The sequence below is a fragment of the Procambarus clarkii genome, chromosome 54 (genome assembly GCF_040958095.1).
Source record: "Procambarus clarkii isolate CNS0578487 chromosome 54, FALCON_Pclarkii_2.0, whole genome shotgun sequence".
NCBI classification, from domain to species: Eukaryota; Metazoa; Arthropoda; class Malacostraca; order Decapoda; family Cambaridae; genus Procambarus; species Procambarus clarkii.
This window is the reverse complement of record NC_091203.1, coordinates 26,869,518-26,887,660: the sequence shown is the minus strand read 5'-3', so window position 1 is coordinate 26,887,660 and position 18,143 is coordinate 26,869,518. Positions and strand designations below refer to the sequence as shown.

General features: G+C 42.9%; 1 protein-coding gene across 1 annotated transcript; it reads right to left on the bottom strand.

The window, feature by feature from the left end:
* Positions 1-16,889: 16,889 nt before the first annotated feature.
* Positions 16,890-17,546, bottom strand: LOC138352765 (putative uncharacterized protein DDB_G0290521). Its single transcript, XM_069305354.1, has one exon. The coding sequence runs from the start codon at positions 17,544-17,546 to the stop codon at positions 16,890-16,892; it is 657 nt and encodes a 218-aa protein (XP_069161455.1).
* Between the last annotated feature and the right edge of the window lie 597 nt (positions 17,547-18,143).

Here is an 18,143-nt window from a genome sequence, read left to right as displayed (position 1 = left end):
CCTGCCTGCCTATGTTCCTGGCTGGCTGGCTGCCTGCCTGCCTGCCTGCCTGGCTGCTTGCCTGCCTTTCAACCTGCATCAGTTTTGTTTGGGCTGCTGCCTGTCGGCCTTTCACGTTTCCTGCCTTTTATCCTTCCGCTAATCTTGTCTGCATTTCTACTTGCCTGCCTTTCTGAGTACATTGATGCAAGAATGCCCTTCTACCTGCCTTTCTGCCCGCTCTAGTGCCTGGCTTTCTACCCGCTCTAGTGCCTGCCTTTCTACCCGCTCTAGTGCCTGCCTTTCTACCCGCTCTAGTGCCTGCCTTTCTACCCGCTCTAGTGCCTGCCTTTCTACCCTCTCTAGTGCCTGCCTACCTTTCAGAAGGCCTGTCATCTACCGGGAACTGCTCGGTACACAGAGGTCTTGTTTACTCATCGGGGAACAATGCAGTTTCATGACTTATTCGCCAGAACCCGTGCAGTGGAGGTTTCATTCATGGAACCAAAGCGGTGCACTGCATTTCCCTGGTAGAATTGCATTGATTCAATGTTGCAACATTTGTCGTTACTTGACGACATTTTCGTCTTGGGTTTTGAACAGAATTAACATCTGGATCTGTGTTTTCTTTTGCTGATTAACTCTAGCTTGACAAAGTTAATTAACGGATTTATTAATAAGTGTCATAGAAGTTCTCAGAATGGCTGAGTCTTGCAAACTCAGTTCTGAAGAAGTTTGTGTACTGTTCTATTTGTGCCTGAAGGATCGAGCTTTAGCTCTTGGACCCAGCATTTCTAGACGGTGATTATCTAATGAAGCGACTCCTGACCTGTTTTCTGATTTCATCTACTTGAAAAATTATAAATGAAATTAGCGTCTTCTTTCAGAAGTAGAAGCTTCTACTTCTGCTACTTTTAGATCATTCCATTTTTCCCACTACTCTATCTTGAGATTATCTTGAGATGATTTCGGGGCTTTTTAGTGTCCCCGCGGCCCGGTCCTCGACCAGGCCTCCACCCCCAGGAAGTAGCCCGTGACAGCTGACTAACACCCAGGTACCTATTTTAGTACTAGGTAACAGGGGCATAGGGTGAAAGAAACTCTGCCCGTTGTTTCTCGCCGGCGCCTGGGATCGAACCCAGGATCACAAGTCCAGCGTGCTGTCCGCTCGGCCTACCGGCTCCCCGGTCGGCTAAAAGGCTAAGTCTAAAAGCAAACATCCTAACATCTCTGCGACTCTTCAGAGTCTCAAGCTTAGTCATGTTCCCTTGATTCATTGGTATTCATCGTGGATATTTCCTATTTTGTCTCTCCACTGTCAGATGATTTTCCACCAACCTCGAGTGAGAAGTGAAGGAGCTGGCGGGGGGGGGGGGGGGGTCGATATAAAGAATATGATTCCCCTTGATTCCCTTGATTCCCTTGATGCTTCCTTGATTCACTTGATTCACTTGACGGAAATAGATCACTAACGCTTAACTATCGTCCAATTAGCTCAACGTCTATTGCAAGAATCAGTTATCGTAAAAGCTATTTGTTTACATCTTGAGAACAAAAAATTCAAGGAATATTTAGTAGTACACAAGAGGGTTTGACCAAAATCTCATCCTCTTTCAGAATATTTTAAACAGTTGACAGTGGAACGGATTGGGACACTCTTTTTCCTGGACTTTAACAAAGTTTTTGATATCGTGCCTCAGGAAAACCTCATTAGAAAGGTATAGGAGTATGGTGAGGCTTCGGTGCGATGGGGAAAGTTATCTTAAGTTGGATAACATCTTGGTTATATCGTATAAAACTTATTAGACTTGAGTATCCTGCGACAATCACAAGAGTGACTTCAAAACAATTAAAACAACCAGATTTCCTTTTATATCCTTCGTTCCACACTTTCCCAAAGTCTTTAATAAACAATAAAAATCCTTCAGGCGTCAGCCTACAATCGTCTTGAGAATGGTCCAGGACGGACCGAAACGTCGTCGTCCCTTCACCTTCTAGTGTGTGGTCTGGTCAACATATTTCAGCCAGGTTATTGTGACTCCTCGTCTGCATCAGGTCAACATTACTACGTGACCCAATATCAACTGCCATCCACAGATTCCGTGGAAAATATTCATTCAGATAGTAAGTAATAAGATAGTAAGTAATTCAGATAGTAATATTCATTCAGATAGTAATATTCATTCAGATAGTTCAATCCCCGACTGTCCATAAGTGGTTGGGGGACCATTCCATTCCCCTCTTGTCGCATCCCACATCGTTATCTTGACCCCTTCCCAGTGTTATATAGTCATAATAGCTTGGTAATTTTTATATCGACCCCCCCGCCAGCTCCTTCACTTCTCACTCGAGGTTGGTGGAAAATCATCTGACAATGGAGACACAAAATAGGAAATCTTCACGATGAATACCAATGGATCAAGGGAACACGACTGTAAGCTTGAGAGACTGAACAGTCACAGAGATGTTAGGACGTTTGCTTTTAGCCTTAGCCTTTTAGCCGACCGGGGAGCCTGTCGGCCGAGCTGACAGCACGCTGGACTTGTGATCCTGGGTTCGATCCCAGGCGCCGGCGAGAAACAATGGGCAGAGTTTCTTTCACCCTATGCCAATGTTACCTAGCAGTGAAATAGGTACCTGGGTGTTAGTCAGCTGTCACGGGCTGCTTCCTGGAGGTGGAGGCCTGGTCGAGGACCGGGCCGCGGGGACACTAAAAAGCCCCAAAAATCATCTCAAGATAAGATAACCTCAAGATAACCTTCCTGAAGCAGCTCATGGTACACAAACATTGAGATAGTCAACTCTTTCAAAGGTTTTTTGGTGTATATTGAAGTCCTGAGTTTGTCTGTTAATTATTAAATAGGTTTAATGAGTTTTTGGCGTAGCGGGGAATAAGAGAAGAGCTTCAACCCCCCTATGGAGTATTAGATATTAATTAATTATGACTAATTAATAATTAATACACGAGAGTAACTAATCAATCCTCAGCTTTGGATAATATATCTTATTTTCCAATTTGTGATTTTTTTTCCTGTTAAATTATTACATGATTTACAAATTATCGATGTTTAGGTCATTGAGTTAACTTTATTAATTTTAAGTTTATTAATTAATAATTTAAATAAATAATTTATTATTAATTTAATTAATTTAGGGAATAAGTACTCAATGTACGAGGAAGAGAATATTTCTCATTCTCTTATATTTACCACTTCAGGGGCCTGATTCACGAAGCACTTACGCAAGCACTTACGAACGTGTACATCTTTCCTCAATCTTTGACGGCTTTGGTTACATTTATTAAACAGTTTACAAGCATGAAAACTTGCCAATCAACTGTTGTTATTGTTATAAACAGCCTCCTGGTGCTTCGGAGCTCATTAACTGTTTAATAATTGTAAACAAAGCCGCCAAAGATTGAGAAAAGATGTACAGGTTCGTAAGTACTTGCGTAACTGTTTCGTGAATCTGCCCCCAGGGCCTTAGGATATGGCGTAGAGTAATCTTGCCTTATAGTTGGCGTTTCAAAAGGCTCGAACTGATAGTGCTTATCCTGGTCTTATATGATAAAAAAAATACCTGAGTTCACGCTCTACAAGTCGATTAATTGCATGTTGCTGGATAAGAGGTATCTGTCGATAATGCCAACGTTGAGAAAATGAGATATCTTGTTAGTGCATTGTTTGTGCTCTGTCAGGCGTCTTGTTAGAGTAGCGGGCTTGCCTATATATTGAGAACGTTTGTGTTTAAAGTCCCCACGTGGCCAGAAGGCAGATAAATTACTTTAGAATGAGAGAGAATGTAAGTGAGAGAGAGAATGAATGAGGGAGGGGGAGAGAGAGTAAAGGCGTGGGTAGGAGTGAGAGAGGGGAGAGAGGACACATCGTTGGCTACCCCCCCCCTTTCCCCCCTCTTCCCCCCTCTTCCCCCCTCTTCCCCCCCCCCTTCCCCCCTCTTCCCCCCCCCCCCCTTCCCCCCAACCACCACCATCCGTAACTTTGAAGTTTAATTAAAACCAGTGGAATGTTTGCTTTCCTGATTTGAATATGAAATACTGTCAACACGTCCTTCAGAACACACCCCGATAGAGAGCACAACTTGTTGAGTTGGCACCCGGGGGGGGGGGGAGGGGGAAGGGGGAGAGAGAGAGTGGGAAGGGGGGAGGGGGTTGTGGGTTGATTTTGACAGCAGTGGGGAATTGTGGTTGTTATAGTGAGCCTCTGCAAGCCTGTCCATAGTGCTTGCAAAACTGTGTGTGTGTGTGTGTGTGTGTGTGTGTGTGTGTGTGTGTGTGTGTGTGTGTGTGGAAGTCTCCTGTTATCAGTGACCACTTTTATTCATTCATTTATTTATTTACCTTTTCAATGAAGAGGGTCACTCCCTCTCGTGTATTGACATTCAAGTCGATTTCAAAGTGCATTCATAAATGGCATATGTTATTTGGATAGGTGGATGAAAAGTGGGTTGTATATATGTATATTCAAACATATTTGGCAGTAATGTTCATTGTTTAGTCTTTTGTTTAACTTAATATAATGATTTGGTTCTGACAAGAAAACTGTCATTTGGAACCATTAAAAATCTCTCTGAAATAATTTATCAGTTGACCAGATCTGAAATCTTGTATATTTGAACTGGCCATTTTCCTGTGGATATGAACTTTGACAAAGCTGAAATCATCATGGGAAGTTAAGCATAGTTCAACAGCCTGTTATTTTCCCCCAAAGCACATAATGTAATTCCATCTGGCAGATCAACATGGATGGTAGAACTATGTGACGTTGGGAAACCGGATTTACTTTGTCATGCAGTGGAAAAGTCGGTCGGTCTTGGAGATATCGTCGACTCCGTGGCCTTTGGTGCCATTCATTGCAATGTCCACAATTCACACCATGTGGCAGGTTATGGTGCCACATGGTATGGCAACATAACGTTTAATACTGCCACATCATTAAAAGGCACCGTTTTGGGCCTTTTATGCTGTTTTAAACATTAAACGACACGTTTTGCATCAAGTTTTTCCTCTCAAATACACTTCTGTGTCGTATTTATAAGTCTTATTAATTGTAAACCCTAATGAAATAATATTTTATCCATGAGGCCTATAAGCCAGGTGTCCCGTCACCCGGCTAATGGAAGCTAATATATATATATATATATATATATATATATATATATATATATATATATATATATATATACATATACATATATATATATATATGTCGTACCTAGTAGCCAGAACGCACTTCTCAGCTTAATATGCAAGGCTCGATTTGCCTAATAAGCCAAGTTTTCATGAATTAATTGTTTTTCGACTACCTAACCTACCTAACCTAACCTAACTTTTTCGGCTACCTAACCTAACCTATAAAGATAGGTTAGGTTAGGTTAGGTAGGGTTGGTTAGGTTCGGTCATATATCTACGTTAATTTTAACTCCAATAAAAAAAAATTGACCTCATACATTATGAAATGGGTAGCTTTATCATTTCATAAGAAAAAAATTAGAGAAAATATAATAATTCAGGAAAACTTGGCTAACTAGGCAAATCGGGCCATGTATAGTAGGCTGAGAAGTGCGTTCTGGCTACTAGGTACGACATATATATATATATATATATATATATATATATATATATATATATATATATATATATATATATATAATGTGTGTGTGTGTGTATATCACGAAAATAAACACGTGATTTAAAAATGTGACAATGTCAGACCACGGAGGAAAAATGAAACAGGAATTTCCTTAAGTACTTTCGTATATTAATACATCTTCAGACTCCTTCTGAAGATGTATTAATATACGAAAGTACTTAAGGAAATTCCTGTTTCATTTTTCCTCCGTGGTCTGACATTGTCATATATATATATATATATATATATATATATATATATATATATATATATATATATATATATATATATATATATATATATATATATATATATATATATATATACATTTACAAATACATTCGCAGACCCAGCCCTTTGCAAGCACTATCAGTATGTTTAAGCCCTTGCGTTGCATCTTGGAATAAAAGCTACACCAGCTATCTTGCTTGCAACAAAGCAAGCCGCAGCTAGAGCAGCTATGCACAACAGCATCCGCCCCCCTCCAATTAGCTTAACTAGCCCCCCATTCTCACACACACACGGGCACGGGGTGGCGTCACATGAGCATATATGCTCTCTTCATTATGTAAATCTGGACCTGATTAGCTGAAATCAAGCGCTAGGAGCTTCACCCTATGGGTTCAGCAGGCAACAGTTCTGGCCTCATAAATAATCTCTTATCTGTAAACGCGCTCCAAAGAATGAATGAATTTATGTAAACCTAATCAACAGTTGAATGATTTTTTACAAATGGGGATTTTTTTTTTTTACAGATTTGGGGGTTTTTGAAGTGTGGCTGATTATTCAAAGAGCATTTTTCTCTTTTTTTTCCTACCTTTCCTTTCTCTCCCTCTCTCTCTCTTCCCTTTCCCCTCTTTTAAACCCCCTTTTCTCCCCTCACTGTAAATACTGCCTATCCAACACTAGATTGGTCGCCAGCTTTTGTAAACAAATTCACCAATGTGAGCCAGGATTATCGCCTCTGTTCCACAGACCCACAAAGCCCATATCGTCCCGTGACACAAGCCAGTGCACTGGCTTGCGCTAATTGTGTGATCTGTTTAACTATTTGTTTTCAAATGATTGAGATAAAATTTAGAAATACGGTTATTGGCCCGTATTTAGGGCGCGTATTGTGTTCTATCTGTTAGTTGTGCAGAGAAGTTAGGGAGATAGATAGGCAGGAACAATGTTAATTGGGTAGTTGGGTTAATGTTTAACAAAGATGGTAAGCTCTTAAGAGAGTTGTATCTGTGAGGGCCTGGTATTCTGTGTTCATTCTCGTGTGTGTGTATTTTTTGTATGTTCACTCGTTCATGTATTTAGTCTGTAATGATATTTGAATTGATTTTCTCGAACAGGAACTGGTGAACAGGAGACCTTAACCACTCGACCATCAGTGACCGTACAAAAAAGAGGTGATAGCCGAGGCTCTTTGAACCACCTTCCCGACGGCACTTTGATGGTAATCTTGGACATGGTTGTTTTATCAAATCACCTCCTTTTTGTGGGGCCACGTGACCATTTGTGTTGCTCAAGATTACCATCAGAGTGCCGTCGGGGAGGTGGTTCAAATAGCCTCCTCCTTTTGTACGGTCACTGATGGTCGAGTGGATAGATAAGGCCCCCTGTACACCAGTTGCATAGTGCTCCTGGCAGTATGGGTTCGAGTCACTTCTGGGGTGTGGAGTTTGTGGATAACGCATTTGTGGCTATCATTTACAACATACCCAACATGCTCTCATACACAACATGCATGAGAGCAGACAATAAATATATATAATATTAAAGTAGAAGAGTAGATATTAAAAACCTATATATATATATATATATATATATATATATATATATATATATATATATATATAATATATATATATAATATATATATATATATATATATAATAATAACTAAAAAAATATCCAAATATGTATGAATGAAACTTAAATTATTTATGATCACTACCAAGACTAATTACTAACTTTTCTCATAAAGTTCACCTTGGCAAGGGAGACAAACAAGTCCTCTCTTATTGTGGGCGCCCGTGGTCACGGCGGTCTTGAACCAGGGCACACACAAGAGGCTCCAGGGCACACACAAGAGGCTCCAGGGCACACACAAGAGGCTCCAGGGCACACACAAGAGGCTCCAGGACACACACAAGAGGGCTCCAGGGCACACACAAGAGGCTCCAGGGCACACACAAGAGGCTCCAGGGCACACACAAGAGGCTCCAGGGCACACACAAGAGGCTCCAGGGCACACACAAGAGGCTCCAGGGCACACACAAGAGGCTCCAGGGCACACACAAGAGGCTCCAGGGCACACACAAGAGGCTCCAGGGCACACACAAGAGGCTCCAGGGCACACACAAGAGGCTCCAGGGCACACACAAGAGGCTCCAGGGCACACACAAGAGGCTCCAGGGCACACACAAGAGGCTCCAGGGCACACACAAGAGGCTCCAGGACACACACAAGAGGCTCCAGGACACACACAAGAGGCTCCAGGACACACACAAGAGGCTCCAGGACACACACAAGAGGCTCCAGGACACACACAAGAGGCTCCAGGACACACACACAAGAGGCTCCAGGACACACACACAAGAGGCTCCAGGACACACACACAAGAGGCTCCAGGGCACACACAAGAGGCTCCAGGGCACACACAAGAGGCTCCAGGGCACACACAAGAGGGCTCCAGGGCACACACAAGAGGGCTCCGGGGCACACACAAGAGGCTCCGGGGCACACACAAGAGGCTCCGGGGCACACACAAGAGGCTCCGGGGCACACACAAGAGGCTCCAGGGCACACACAAGAGGGCTCCAGGGCACACACAAGAGGGCTCCAGGGCACACACAAGAGGGCTCCAGGGCACACAAAAGGCTCCAAGTACCGCTCAAGGTGAACTTGATCCACATACTAAAGTTCATGCTGGCTATACATGTATAGAAAAGGTCACACTTTCAAAAGACAGCAATACTGGTCTTTATACAATGTATAACCTTAAATGTATAACCTTAAATGGCCTTAATATTATGTATAACCTTAAATGTATAACCTTAAATGGCCTTAATATTATGTATAACCTTAAATGTATAACCTTAAATGGCCTTAATATTATGTATAACAGATTCATGACGCAGCCCATCCTCCTAAGGTTCCCCAACGTCAAGAAATTGTCGTATTAAATTGCCTTCCCTCCTCCCCTTTATCCTACCCTACCAGAGGACCTAAAACAGAAAACGGGACAGTGTGTGTATATTTCGCGAGCCGCTGCCATTTCTAAGTGCGACGATTCTTGGCCTTAAGCCGGTCGGGAGGGCGGAAGGGAGCCGGTCGGCCGAGCGGACAGCACGCTGGATTTGTGATCCTGTGGTCCTGGGTTCGATCCCAGGCGCCGGCGAGAAACATTGGGCAGAGTTTTTTTCACCCTATGCCCCTGTTACCTAGCAGTAAAATAGGTACCTGGGTGTTAGTCAGCTGTCACGGGCTGCTTCCTGGGGGGTGGAGGCCTGGTCGAGGACCGGGCCGCGGGGACACTAAAGCCCCGAAATCATCTCAAGATAACCTCAAGATAACCGTGTAGCTATCGAACCTGTTTTTAAGACTTGCTAAACTATTTGTATCTGTTGGTCACCAATTTGTTCCTCACGTCTATCAACCTGTTGCCAAACCACCTCCGTATCCTTGAATCTGAACTTTTCCAGCCAGTGACCAAACCACACATCAAACAGAGGGAATTGACGTTCCCTGTGATACGTTGACTAGAATTGGGCGCCGTAGAGTGTTGGGGGGAGAGAGAATTATCACGGGGAAAAGCGCCAAGCCATTACGACTATATAGCACTGGGAAGGGGTCAGAATAAGGATTTGGGATGGGACGGGGGGAAGGAATGGTGCCCAACCACTTGTGGACGATCGGGGGGATTGAACGCCGACCTGCATGAAGCGAGACCGTCGCTCTACCGTCCAGCCCCAGTGATTGGAGTGTGTGTGTTGAGGAGCTTCAGTAGAATATATAATTTAATACGATGTTTGTGCACGATTGCGGACGCTTTTTGATATGAACTCAAACATTGTGTTCACTTTGTTATGCACTTGACACTTTCGCATACACAGCTGCCAAGTTCTCTGATTGCTGCCAATCAGAAACCCTAAGTCTGTTTCGCCGCTTGATTCCCTCAGATCTTCTTCATTCATTCGTAAGGCGGCACCAAGTCGGACTTCCCAATTTTTGTAATTGCATTTCTCAAGTTCCTGTCCCATTTGGTAATATCTGGACGTCTTTCTGACGTTATATTCCTAATTCGAGCTTACTATTCCTGTAACTGTCGTGTTATCGACAGAAACGTTGATAGCACTGGCCGAACGTTTGATATCATAAACGCTGCTAAAACATTTGTGTAGCGGACATACATAATGAATCACATGTCGCGGACATATATTGTGTGTCTGTTTTTGGGGACTTTAGCCAGAAATGCCCCAAAATAGTCACCTGGGGTGAACCACTCATGCCCTAGCAAGACTCCGTCACAAGGTGATGATTTTTTGAGATATATAGAAGAGTTGTTACATGGTTGTAGAGCCACTAGTACGCGTAGCGTTTCGGGCAGGTCCCTGGAATACGATCCCCGCCGCGAAGAATCCTTGTTACAACCAAGTACACATTTTACTGTTGAGTTAAACAGAGGCTACAGTTAAGGATTTGCGCCCAGTCAATCCTCCCCGGCCAGGATACGAACCCAGGACATAGCGCTCTCTCTGATTCTCATCTTTTAACCAATTATCTTTTTCTGATCTCTGATTCAGATGGAAACTTGACTTCCATTCTCGTGGACTCGACCTTTCTGATGAGTCTCTCGATGGTTATGGTGCCAAAGTCATTACGAAGGTCACAATAACATCACCATCAATTGTTATTGATGGTGATTGCTTCGTATAATGAGTGTGTAGAAGGATAGAAGTTTTAAGAGACAAGTTATCTCCCTCACAAGGACCTATGTTGAGTGTTCTTAACGTATGTGGCAAAGTGTGTTATTTTCAATTCGCTATTGTAACATTAATAAAAAAGTCCTCATTCTCGACGTCATACTAATCCTATGGCAGTTTACAGCAAAGTATATGTTGATGTATTTGATAATGGTCGTCCTGGAGCATTATCAAGCTGTTATCATTATCAATGATAACGTTGTGTTTGGCTTCATTATAATGTGTAACTCCTGTCTCTACCTGTCTCCTGGGAGCCGGTCGGCCGAGTGGACAGCACGCTGGACTTGTGATCCTGTGGTCCTGGGTTCGATCCCAGGCGCTGGCGAGAAACAATGGGCAGAGTTTCTTTCACCCTATGCCCCTGTTACCTAGCAGTAAAATAGGTACCTGGGTGTTAGTCAGCTGTCAGGGGCTGCTTCCTGGGGGTGGAGGCCTGGTCGAGGACCGGGCCGCGGGGACACTAAAGCCCCGAAATCATCTCAAGATAACCTCAAGAAGATAACCATTCTTCATTACTCTTATGTTTTTTTTACACACATTCATGTGAATAAAGTTTCTGAAACGTCGTCATTTTTCCATTGTCTGATCATCTGTCAGATCATCTGATCATCTGTCTGATCATCTGATCATTGTCTGATCATTGCGTATCATCTGCCACGATTATTGCGACAGTATGCTCTAGACGGTTTAAGGGATTACCGTATTCACATAAAAAAACTCTCCCTACGTTACTTCTGAAAATAATATACAAAAACTCCCAAATACTCACCAAAATCGTATGACCCTCTACGATAACTATAGAATCAACAACCACAAAATTACTATAGCAAAACTACATGCAAATTAATTGTACGGTCCACGTTTACCTCAAAGTATGGGAGGCGATGTAGAGAAGAGCTCGATATCTCTTCTACAACTCCAGAGAGCTCGATATCTCTTCTACAACTCCAGAGAGCTCGATATCTCTTCTACAACTCCAGAGAGCTCGATATCTCTTCTACAACTCCAGAGAGCTCGATATCTCTTCTACAACTCCAGAGAGCTCGATATCTCTTCTACAACTCCAGAGAGCTCGATATCTCTTCTACAACTCCAGAGAGCTCGATATCTCTTCTACAACTCCAGAGAGCTCGATATCTCTTCTACAACTCCAGAGAGCTCGATATCTCTTCTACAACTCCAGAGAGCTCGATATCTCTTCTACAACTCCAGAGAGCTCGATATCTCTTCTACAACTCCAGAGAGCTCGATATCTCTTCTACAACTCCAGAGAGCTCGATATCTCTTCTACAACTCCAGAGAGCTCGATATCTCTTCTACAACTCCAGAGAGCTCGATATCTCTTCTACAACTCCAGAGAGCTCGATATCTCTTCTACAACTCCAGAGAGCTCGATATCTCTTCTACAACTCCAGAGAGCTCGATATCTCTTCTACAACTCCAGAGAGCTCGATATCTCTTCTACAACTCCAGAGAGCTCGATATCTCTTCTACAACTCCAGAGAGCTCGAGATCTCTTCTACAACTCCAGAGAGCTCGAGATCTCTTCTACAACTCCAGAGAGCTCGAGATCTCTTCTACAACTCCAGAGAGCTCGAGATCTCTTCTACAACTCCAGAGAGCTCGATATCTCTTCTACAACTCCAGAGAGCTCGAGATATCTTCTACAACTCCAGACCACTGGCTGCCAGCTGCTATCTTGACGCAATTACACCTCCCCCCATAATGGTCAGACCTAACGAGCGAGCCCCCACCTTAACTGCCTGCCACAAACGGAAATGCAGATACCTTCTCAAGGTAGCGAGAGGGAGCATCTGCAGGTAAGATATTAAGAATACAAGTGGGTTGTCTTGAGCTGCCCCATTCACGTCTTCTGGTCCCTCCCTACGACTTGTTCTTATAACCGGAGTTTTTTTTCCGGGGGGGGGGGGGGGGGGAAGGCATGTAACTGGGGGAATATATATATATATAATAGTGGTAGGGGAATAGAAGAATAGGGAGAATAATAGAAGAATAAAAGAATAGGGGTGGTAGAAGAAAATATCAGTGTTCAGTGAGGATCCACAAGGTCTTTTCTGAGTAGTCTTTATTTTCTTCTCCGAGGCTATGGGTCCCTACACTTGCACCAGAGGTGGTACCCCTTCTAGGTTTAAAAAAAATATATATATATATATATATAATATATATATATAATATATATATATAATATATATATAATATATATATATATGTCGTACCTAGTAGCCAGAACGCACTTCTCAGCCTACTATGCAAGGCCCGATTTGTCTAATAAGCCAAGTTTTCATGAATTAATTGTTTTTCGACTACCTAACCTACCTAACCTAACTTACCTAACCTAACCTTACTTTTTCGGCTACCTAACCTAACCTATAAAGATAGGTTAGGTTAGGTAGGGTTGGTTAGGTTCGGTCATATATCTACGTTAATTTTAACTCTAATAAAAAAAAATTGATCTCATACATAATGAAATGCGTAGCTTTATCATTTCATAAGAAAAAAATTAGAGAAAATATATTAATTCAGGAAAACTTGGTTTATTAGGCAAATCGGGCCTTGCATAGTAGGCCGAGAAGTGCGTTCTGGCTACTAGGTACGACATTATATATATATATATATATATATATATATATATATATATATATATATATATATATATATATATATATATATATATTCTCCATTCTCTGTTGATGTTGACAGGAAGAACATTATTGATGCAGGTCATCAATGTGAAAAGTCACTTAACCCAAATAGTGAATATATAATGACAGGTTCATGAGAAGTATTATTGATGCCTATGTCAACCCAACCTCTCCCACACACCTGCAATTTGAACCAGACTAACGAGGAACTTGGTAGAGTAAGGCAGGTCTTAGTTAATAACACACTAGTAAATATGTCAAACACATCATTTTAGAAGGTGAACTGTCATGCTGGCTCTATTGTAATGCCCAACACGGAAGTATTTCCCAGCAAATACACACCGAAACTACGACGTTGGTACAACGTTTGAACAAGTTTTAACACCTAACCAGTTATAACAACCAATATAGCAAGTTGTAACAACGTTCTAATACGTCATAAACACGTTAAGCCAAGATGTAACAACTTTATTACAAGTTGTAACAACGTTCTAATACGTCATAAACACGTTAAGCCAAGATGTAACAACTTTATTACAAGTTGTAACAAGCGGAAAATAGGTACAGTTACGGTTTGTGTTTCCAGGGTGTCTGCCCCTATGTATTAAACTATTTTTAGTTTAATACATAGGACTTTTAGTTTAATACATATTTTTATTTTTATTTTAATACATTAATATTTTTTTTAATAATAATTTTTATTTTTAGTTTAATACATAGGACTTTTAGGACTCGTTCTGCGGAGCGAGTCCTAAAAGCTATTATTGACAACCGTGACAACATTGTAACAGCATCCAGAAGATACAGTTGATAGTCTATTGCAAGATAAAGAAGATCTATACCTAACGGAATACCTTGCAAGATTCGAATGTCGTCTATGTCTTTACATGCTCACTAAGGGACTGTTTATTCCGATGATCCCAGTATATAGGCAAGACAATAACATCTCTTTCAAGGCATTTGACAATGCCCAAGCAACAAGCTGGTTCCATCAAATTCGTTTAATTTGCTGTGCACGAATAGATAATTTTATAAATATGATTATGTAGGTTATCTTGAGGTTATCTTGAGATGATTTCGGGGCTTTTAGTTCCCCGCGGCCCGGTCCTAGACCAGGCCTCCACCCCCAGGAAGCAGCCCGTGACAGCTGACTAACACCCAGGTACCTATGTTACTGCTAGGTAACAGGGGCATAGGGTTAAAGAAACTCTGCCCATTGTTTCTCGCCGGCGCCTGGGATCGAACCCAGGACCACAGGATCACAAGTCCAGCATGCTGTCCGCTCGGCCGACCGGCTAATTAAATGTATGTACAACATACATTTAATTAACTTTGATTATTTCCATTAATTTTTTATGATAAATTAAAATAAGTGGCCTAGTAATGTAGTAATTACTACATTCCATCAATAATTACATTTAATAATTACTGTATCTAGCAGCTTGGGGCGCCATAATCCCAATACCAACTTTCTACCGACTTGAGAATGGTCCAGAACGGACCGAAACGTCGTCGTCCCTTCACTTTCTAGTGTGTGGTCTGGTCAACACCATCCTCCTAGTATTTTACTAAAAGCTTAGATGCCGGACCAACATAACTCTAGGATCCTGAGCCACAATAAAACTTTTAGATATCATATATGATATTCTGGGAGCACGAACTGCCGATGGAAAACCCCCTTTGTGATATCTTATTACAGGATTATCATAAAACGTGTCTGTATCAACTTTACATTGCCACAGTTACTTTTAATAACGCCATGTGTGTAAGTAAATATATCTCTCATTGTCGTTATATAAAAATTACAACTAGTATTAACCCAGGCTTTCTATTCAACCGGCCGAGATTTTATCTACCGGCTCCTAATCTCACGATCAAATAATTCCAAAAATTTGACTCACGGATACAAAAAAAATTCGGCTATTTAAAGCTCGCTTACGCAAGCACGGCAAAAACAGAACAAACAAACCCAGACAAATAAATTGACGGGCGATTTCTCTCTTTCTCGGAAAACGGCTTCTCTTAGCGTTCGCATTAGACGGAAATGATTGGGCACGCTGGCCCCGAGTCCGTGTTATTATTTGGGATCTATCTGTTGACTTTACCAGGCGTGAGATATACTCACAGGATAAAGCACAGACGATGAAGTGGCGTGTCTCCCTTAACTAATGGTGTACTGTCTATTTGGGGAGCTTGTCGGGTTTAGCCTGTTACTGGGAAAGGAACTGCTACGTGTGGGGGTTATTGCAAGTAGCAATGCTATCACGCACTTGCAAGAGGCTGGAGCATAGGTGAATAGTGTCCAGAGAAATGGGTGAAAGGTGCGTGTAGAGTAGAGCTTCTCTCACTCACACAGCTCTAGCCTGTGCGAAAGAGGGGGGGGGGGAAATAGAGCCGAAGAGGAGGATTTAAACAGCGCATGTTATGCAAAGTTGGGGGTTTTATGCGCACCAGAAAAGGGGTTTATAGAGTGCCAAGCGCCTATAGAGTCCTATTTCTGTCACGTTTTTGGCCACCAAGACGGAAGAACGCTCTATAACTCGTGGCATGAGAGAGAGTAAAACTCACCTATTACACACCTCATCTCCATCCAATGGGTGGCAATGGGGAAAGGTTACGGAGGCACTTAATGGGCTCAGGACCTAAAAACAGACTCGACCGCTGGAACGACCATTAAAGGGTAGTTCTTCACCAAGGAACAATCTTTCACTACACAGGGAACTGCAACTGGGCGTTACGAAATATAGGGAGGGGTTAAACTACCCAATTTAAGTCCCATTTTATCCTAGGTCAGTGAAATGGGCCGTGTTGACTCTGTATATATAGAACTAACGTCTATGAAAGGGGCCTCAGAGGACGCTGTGATCAATGCTAAGGCAGTTGGTTTCTTCCTAGCGTGAGTAATATTTAAGAATTACAAATAAAACCGCGATGATATTCCGAGAACCATTCGTCCCAATACCCAGAACTGGGTTTCAAAATCGCGCGCACGAACCAAAGTCAGCATTTGTGTGTCCCGCCTCTAATTTGATGGATAAAAGGTGTACTGAGCGTGACACAAAAAAATCCCCCGGGGGTGAAACAGGGGGGAAATCACTTTGCGTGTCTCAGAGTTCCCAATTTGTTTATTGAGAGTTTTGGGAGCATAGTTGCTGGGTGGTGAACTAAATGAGGGGGGGGTCTGAACCCCCCCTATCCCCTATTTATGTTAAACCTATTTTATAGAACCCTTTTTGGTTCATGGAGAGTGAACTATTCGAGGGGGTTTGAAACCTGTTTAATTTCCTCTCAAATCATCCGGGGGTTCCGACTTTTAGTTCATTACCCTCCCTTACTCTTCCTTCCCCTCCCTTACCCTTCCTTCCCCTTCCTTACCCTTCCTCCCCCTTCCTCCCCCTTCCTTCCCCTTCCTTCCCCTTCCTTACCCTTCCTTCCCCTCCCTTACCCTTCCTTCCCCTCCCTTACCCTTCCTTCCCCTTCCTTACCCTTCCTTACCCTTCCTTACCCTTCCTCCCCCTTCCTCCCCCTTCCTTCCCCTTCCTTCCCCTTCCCTCACCGCCGCTCGGCTGAAATTATCCAACCAGGTCTACACGTAATTTAATAATAATTAAAACATTAATTCACAAAAGGGATGGGAAGCGAATCGGAAAGTTGACGAAGGAAGGAGTTAACCAACAAACGGAAAACTGACGTCTGTTGGATGGCGTCTGTTGGACGGCGTCTGTTGGATGGCGTCTGTTGGATGGCGTCTGTTGGATGGCGTCTGTTGGATGGCGTCTGTTGGATGGCGTCTGTTGGATGGCGTCTGTTGGATGGCGTCTGTTGGATGGCGTCTGTTGGATGGCGTCTGTTGGACGGCGTCTGTTGGACGGCGTCTGTTGGACGGCGTCTGTTGGACGGCGTCTGTTGGACGGCGTCTGTTGGACGGCGTCTGTTGGACGGCGTCTGTTGGACGGCGTCTGTTGGACGGCGTCTGTTGGACGGCGTCTGTTGGACGGCGTCTGTTGGACGGCGTCTGTTGGACGGCGTCTGTTGGACGGCGTCTGTTGGACGGCGTCTGTTGGACGGCGTCTGTTGGACGGCGTCTGTTGGACGGCGTCTGTTGGACGGCGTCTGTTGGACGGCGTCTGTTGGACGGCGTCTGTTGGACGGCGTCTGTTGGACGACGGCGTCTGTTGGACGACGGCGTCTGTTGGACGGCGTCTGTTGGACGACGGCGTCTGTTGGACGGCGGCGTCTGTTGGACGACGACGTCTGTTGGATGACATATGAGCCATTAGACCTTCTTATGTGAGGCAGTTTAGAGGGACGAATCTCATTATTATTTCTTGGTAAACTATCACCCAGCAGGTAGACTAAAAAAAAAACTCGTCGTAACGAGAACGTTCAATTAACGTTGCCACCACCGCATTAATAACGTTGCTACAACATTATTAACGTTTGTTAACGTATAATACGTTTTGCCTAATGTTTGGTGGGATGTTATTGTTAACCACGAATTTTTTCCCTACCAACTGGGAGTTTCCCTATTCTTAGGGAGGATAGGGAAACTATCCTCCCTATATCCTTGAGGAGGTAAGGGAGGATTTGAGAAGTTGCAATGTTAAAAAAAAATTCATGTTATGTTTTTCATGTTATTAAAGTTAATAAGTTAACAACAAATTAGTGACATTAATACTTAGGTCAAGTTCTGAACAACTGCATCAGGAAACATTTATAAGAATGAAAAATAGCTTGAATGCAGTGGAATACAGTGGGGAAAATGCAAGCAAAATTGTACTCAATGAGGAGGCAGTTTGGTATTTCCTGAATTGATCACCGATTGTTAATGGCTTGATTAATTGGTTAGAATTTCCCCCTCATCATAACAATGT

What these genes read in the sequence shown, in the direction of transcription:
- LOC138352765 (XM_069305354.1), bottom strand. Translation starts at nt 17,546, where the DNA reads ATGGCTCATATGTCATCCAACAGACGTCGTCGTCCAACAGACGCCGCC.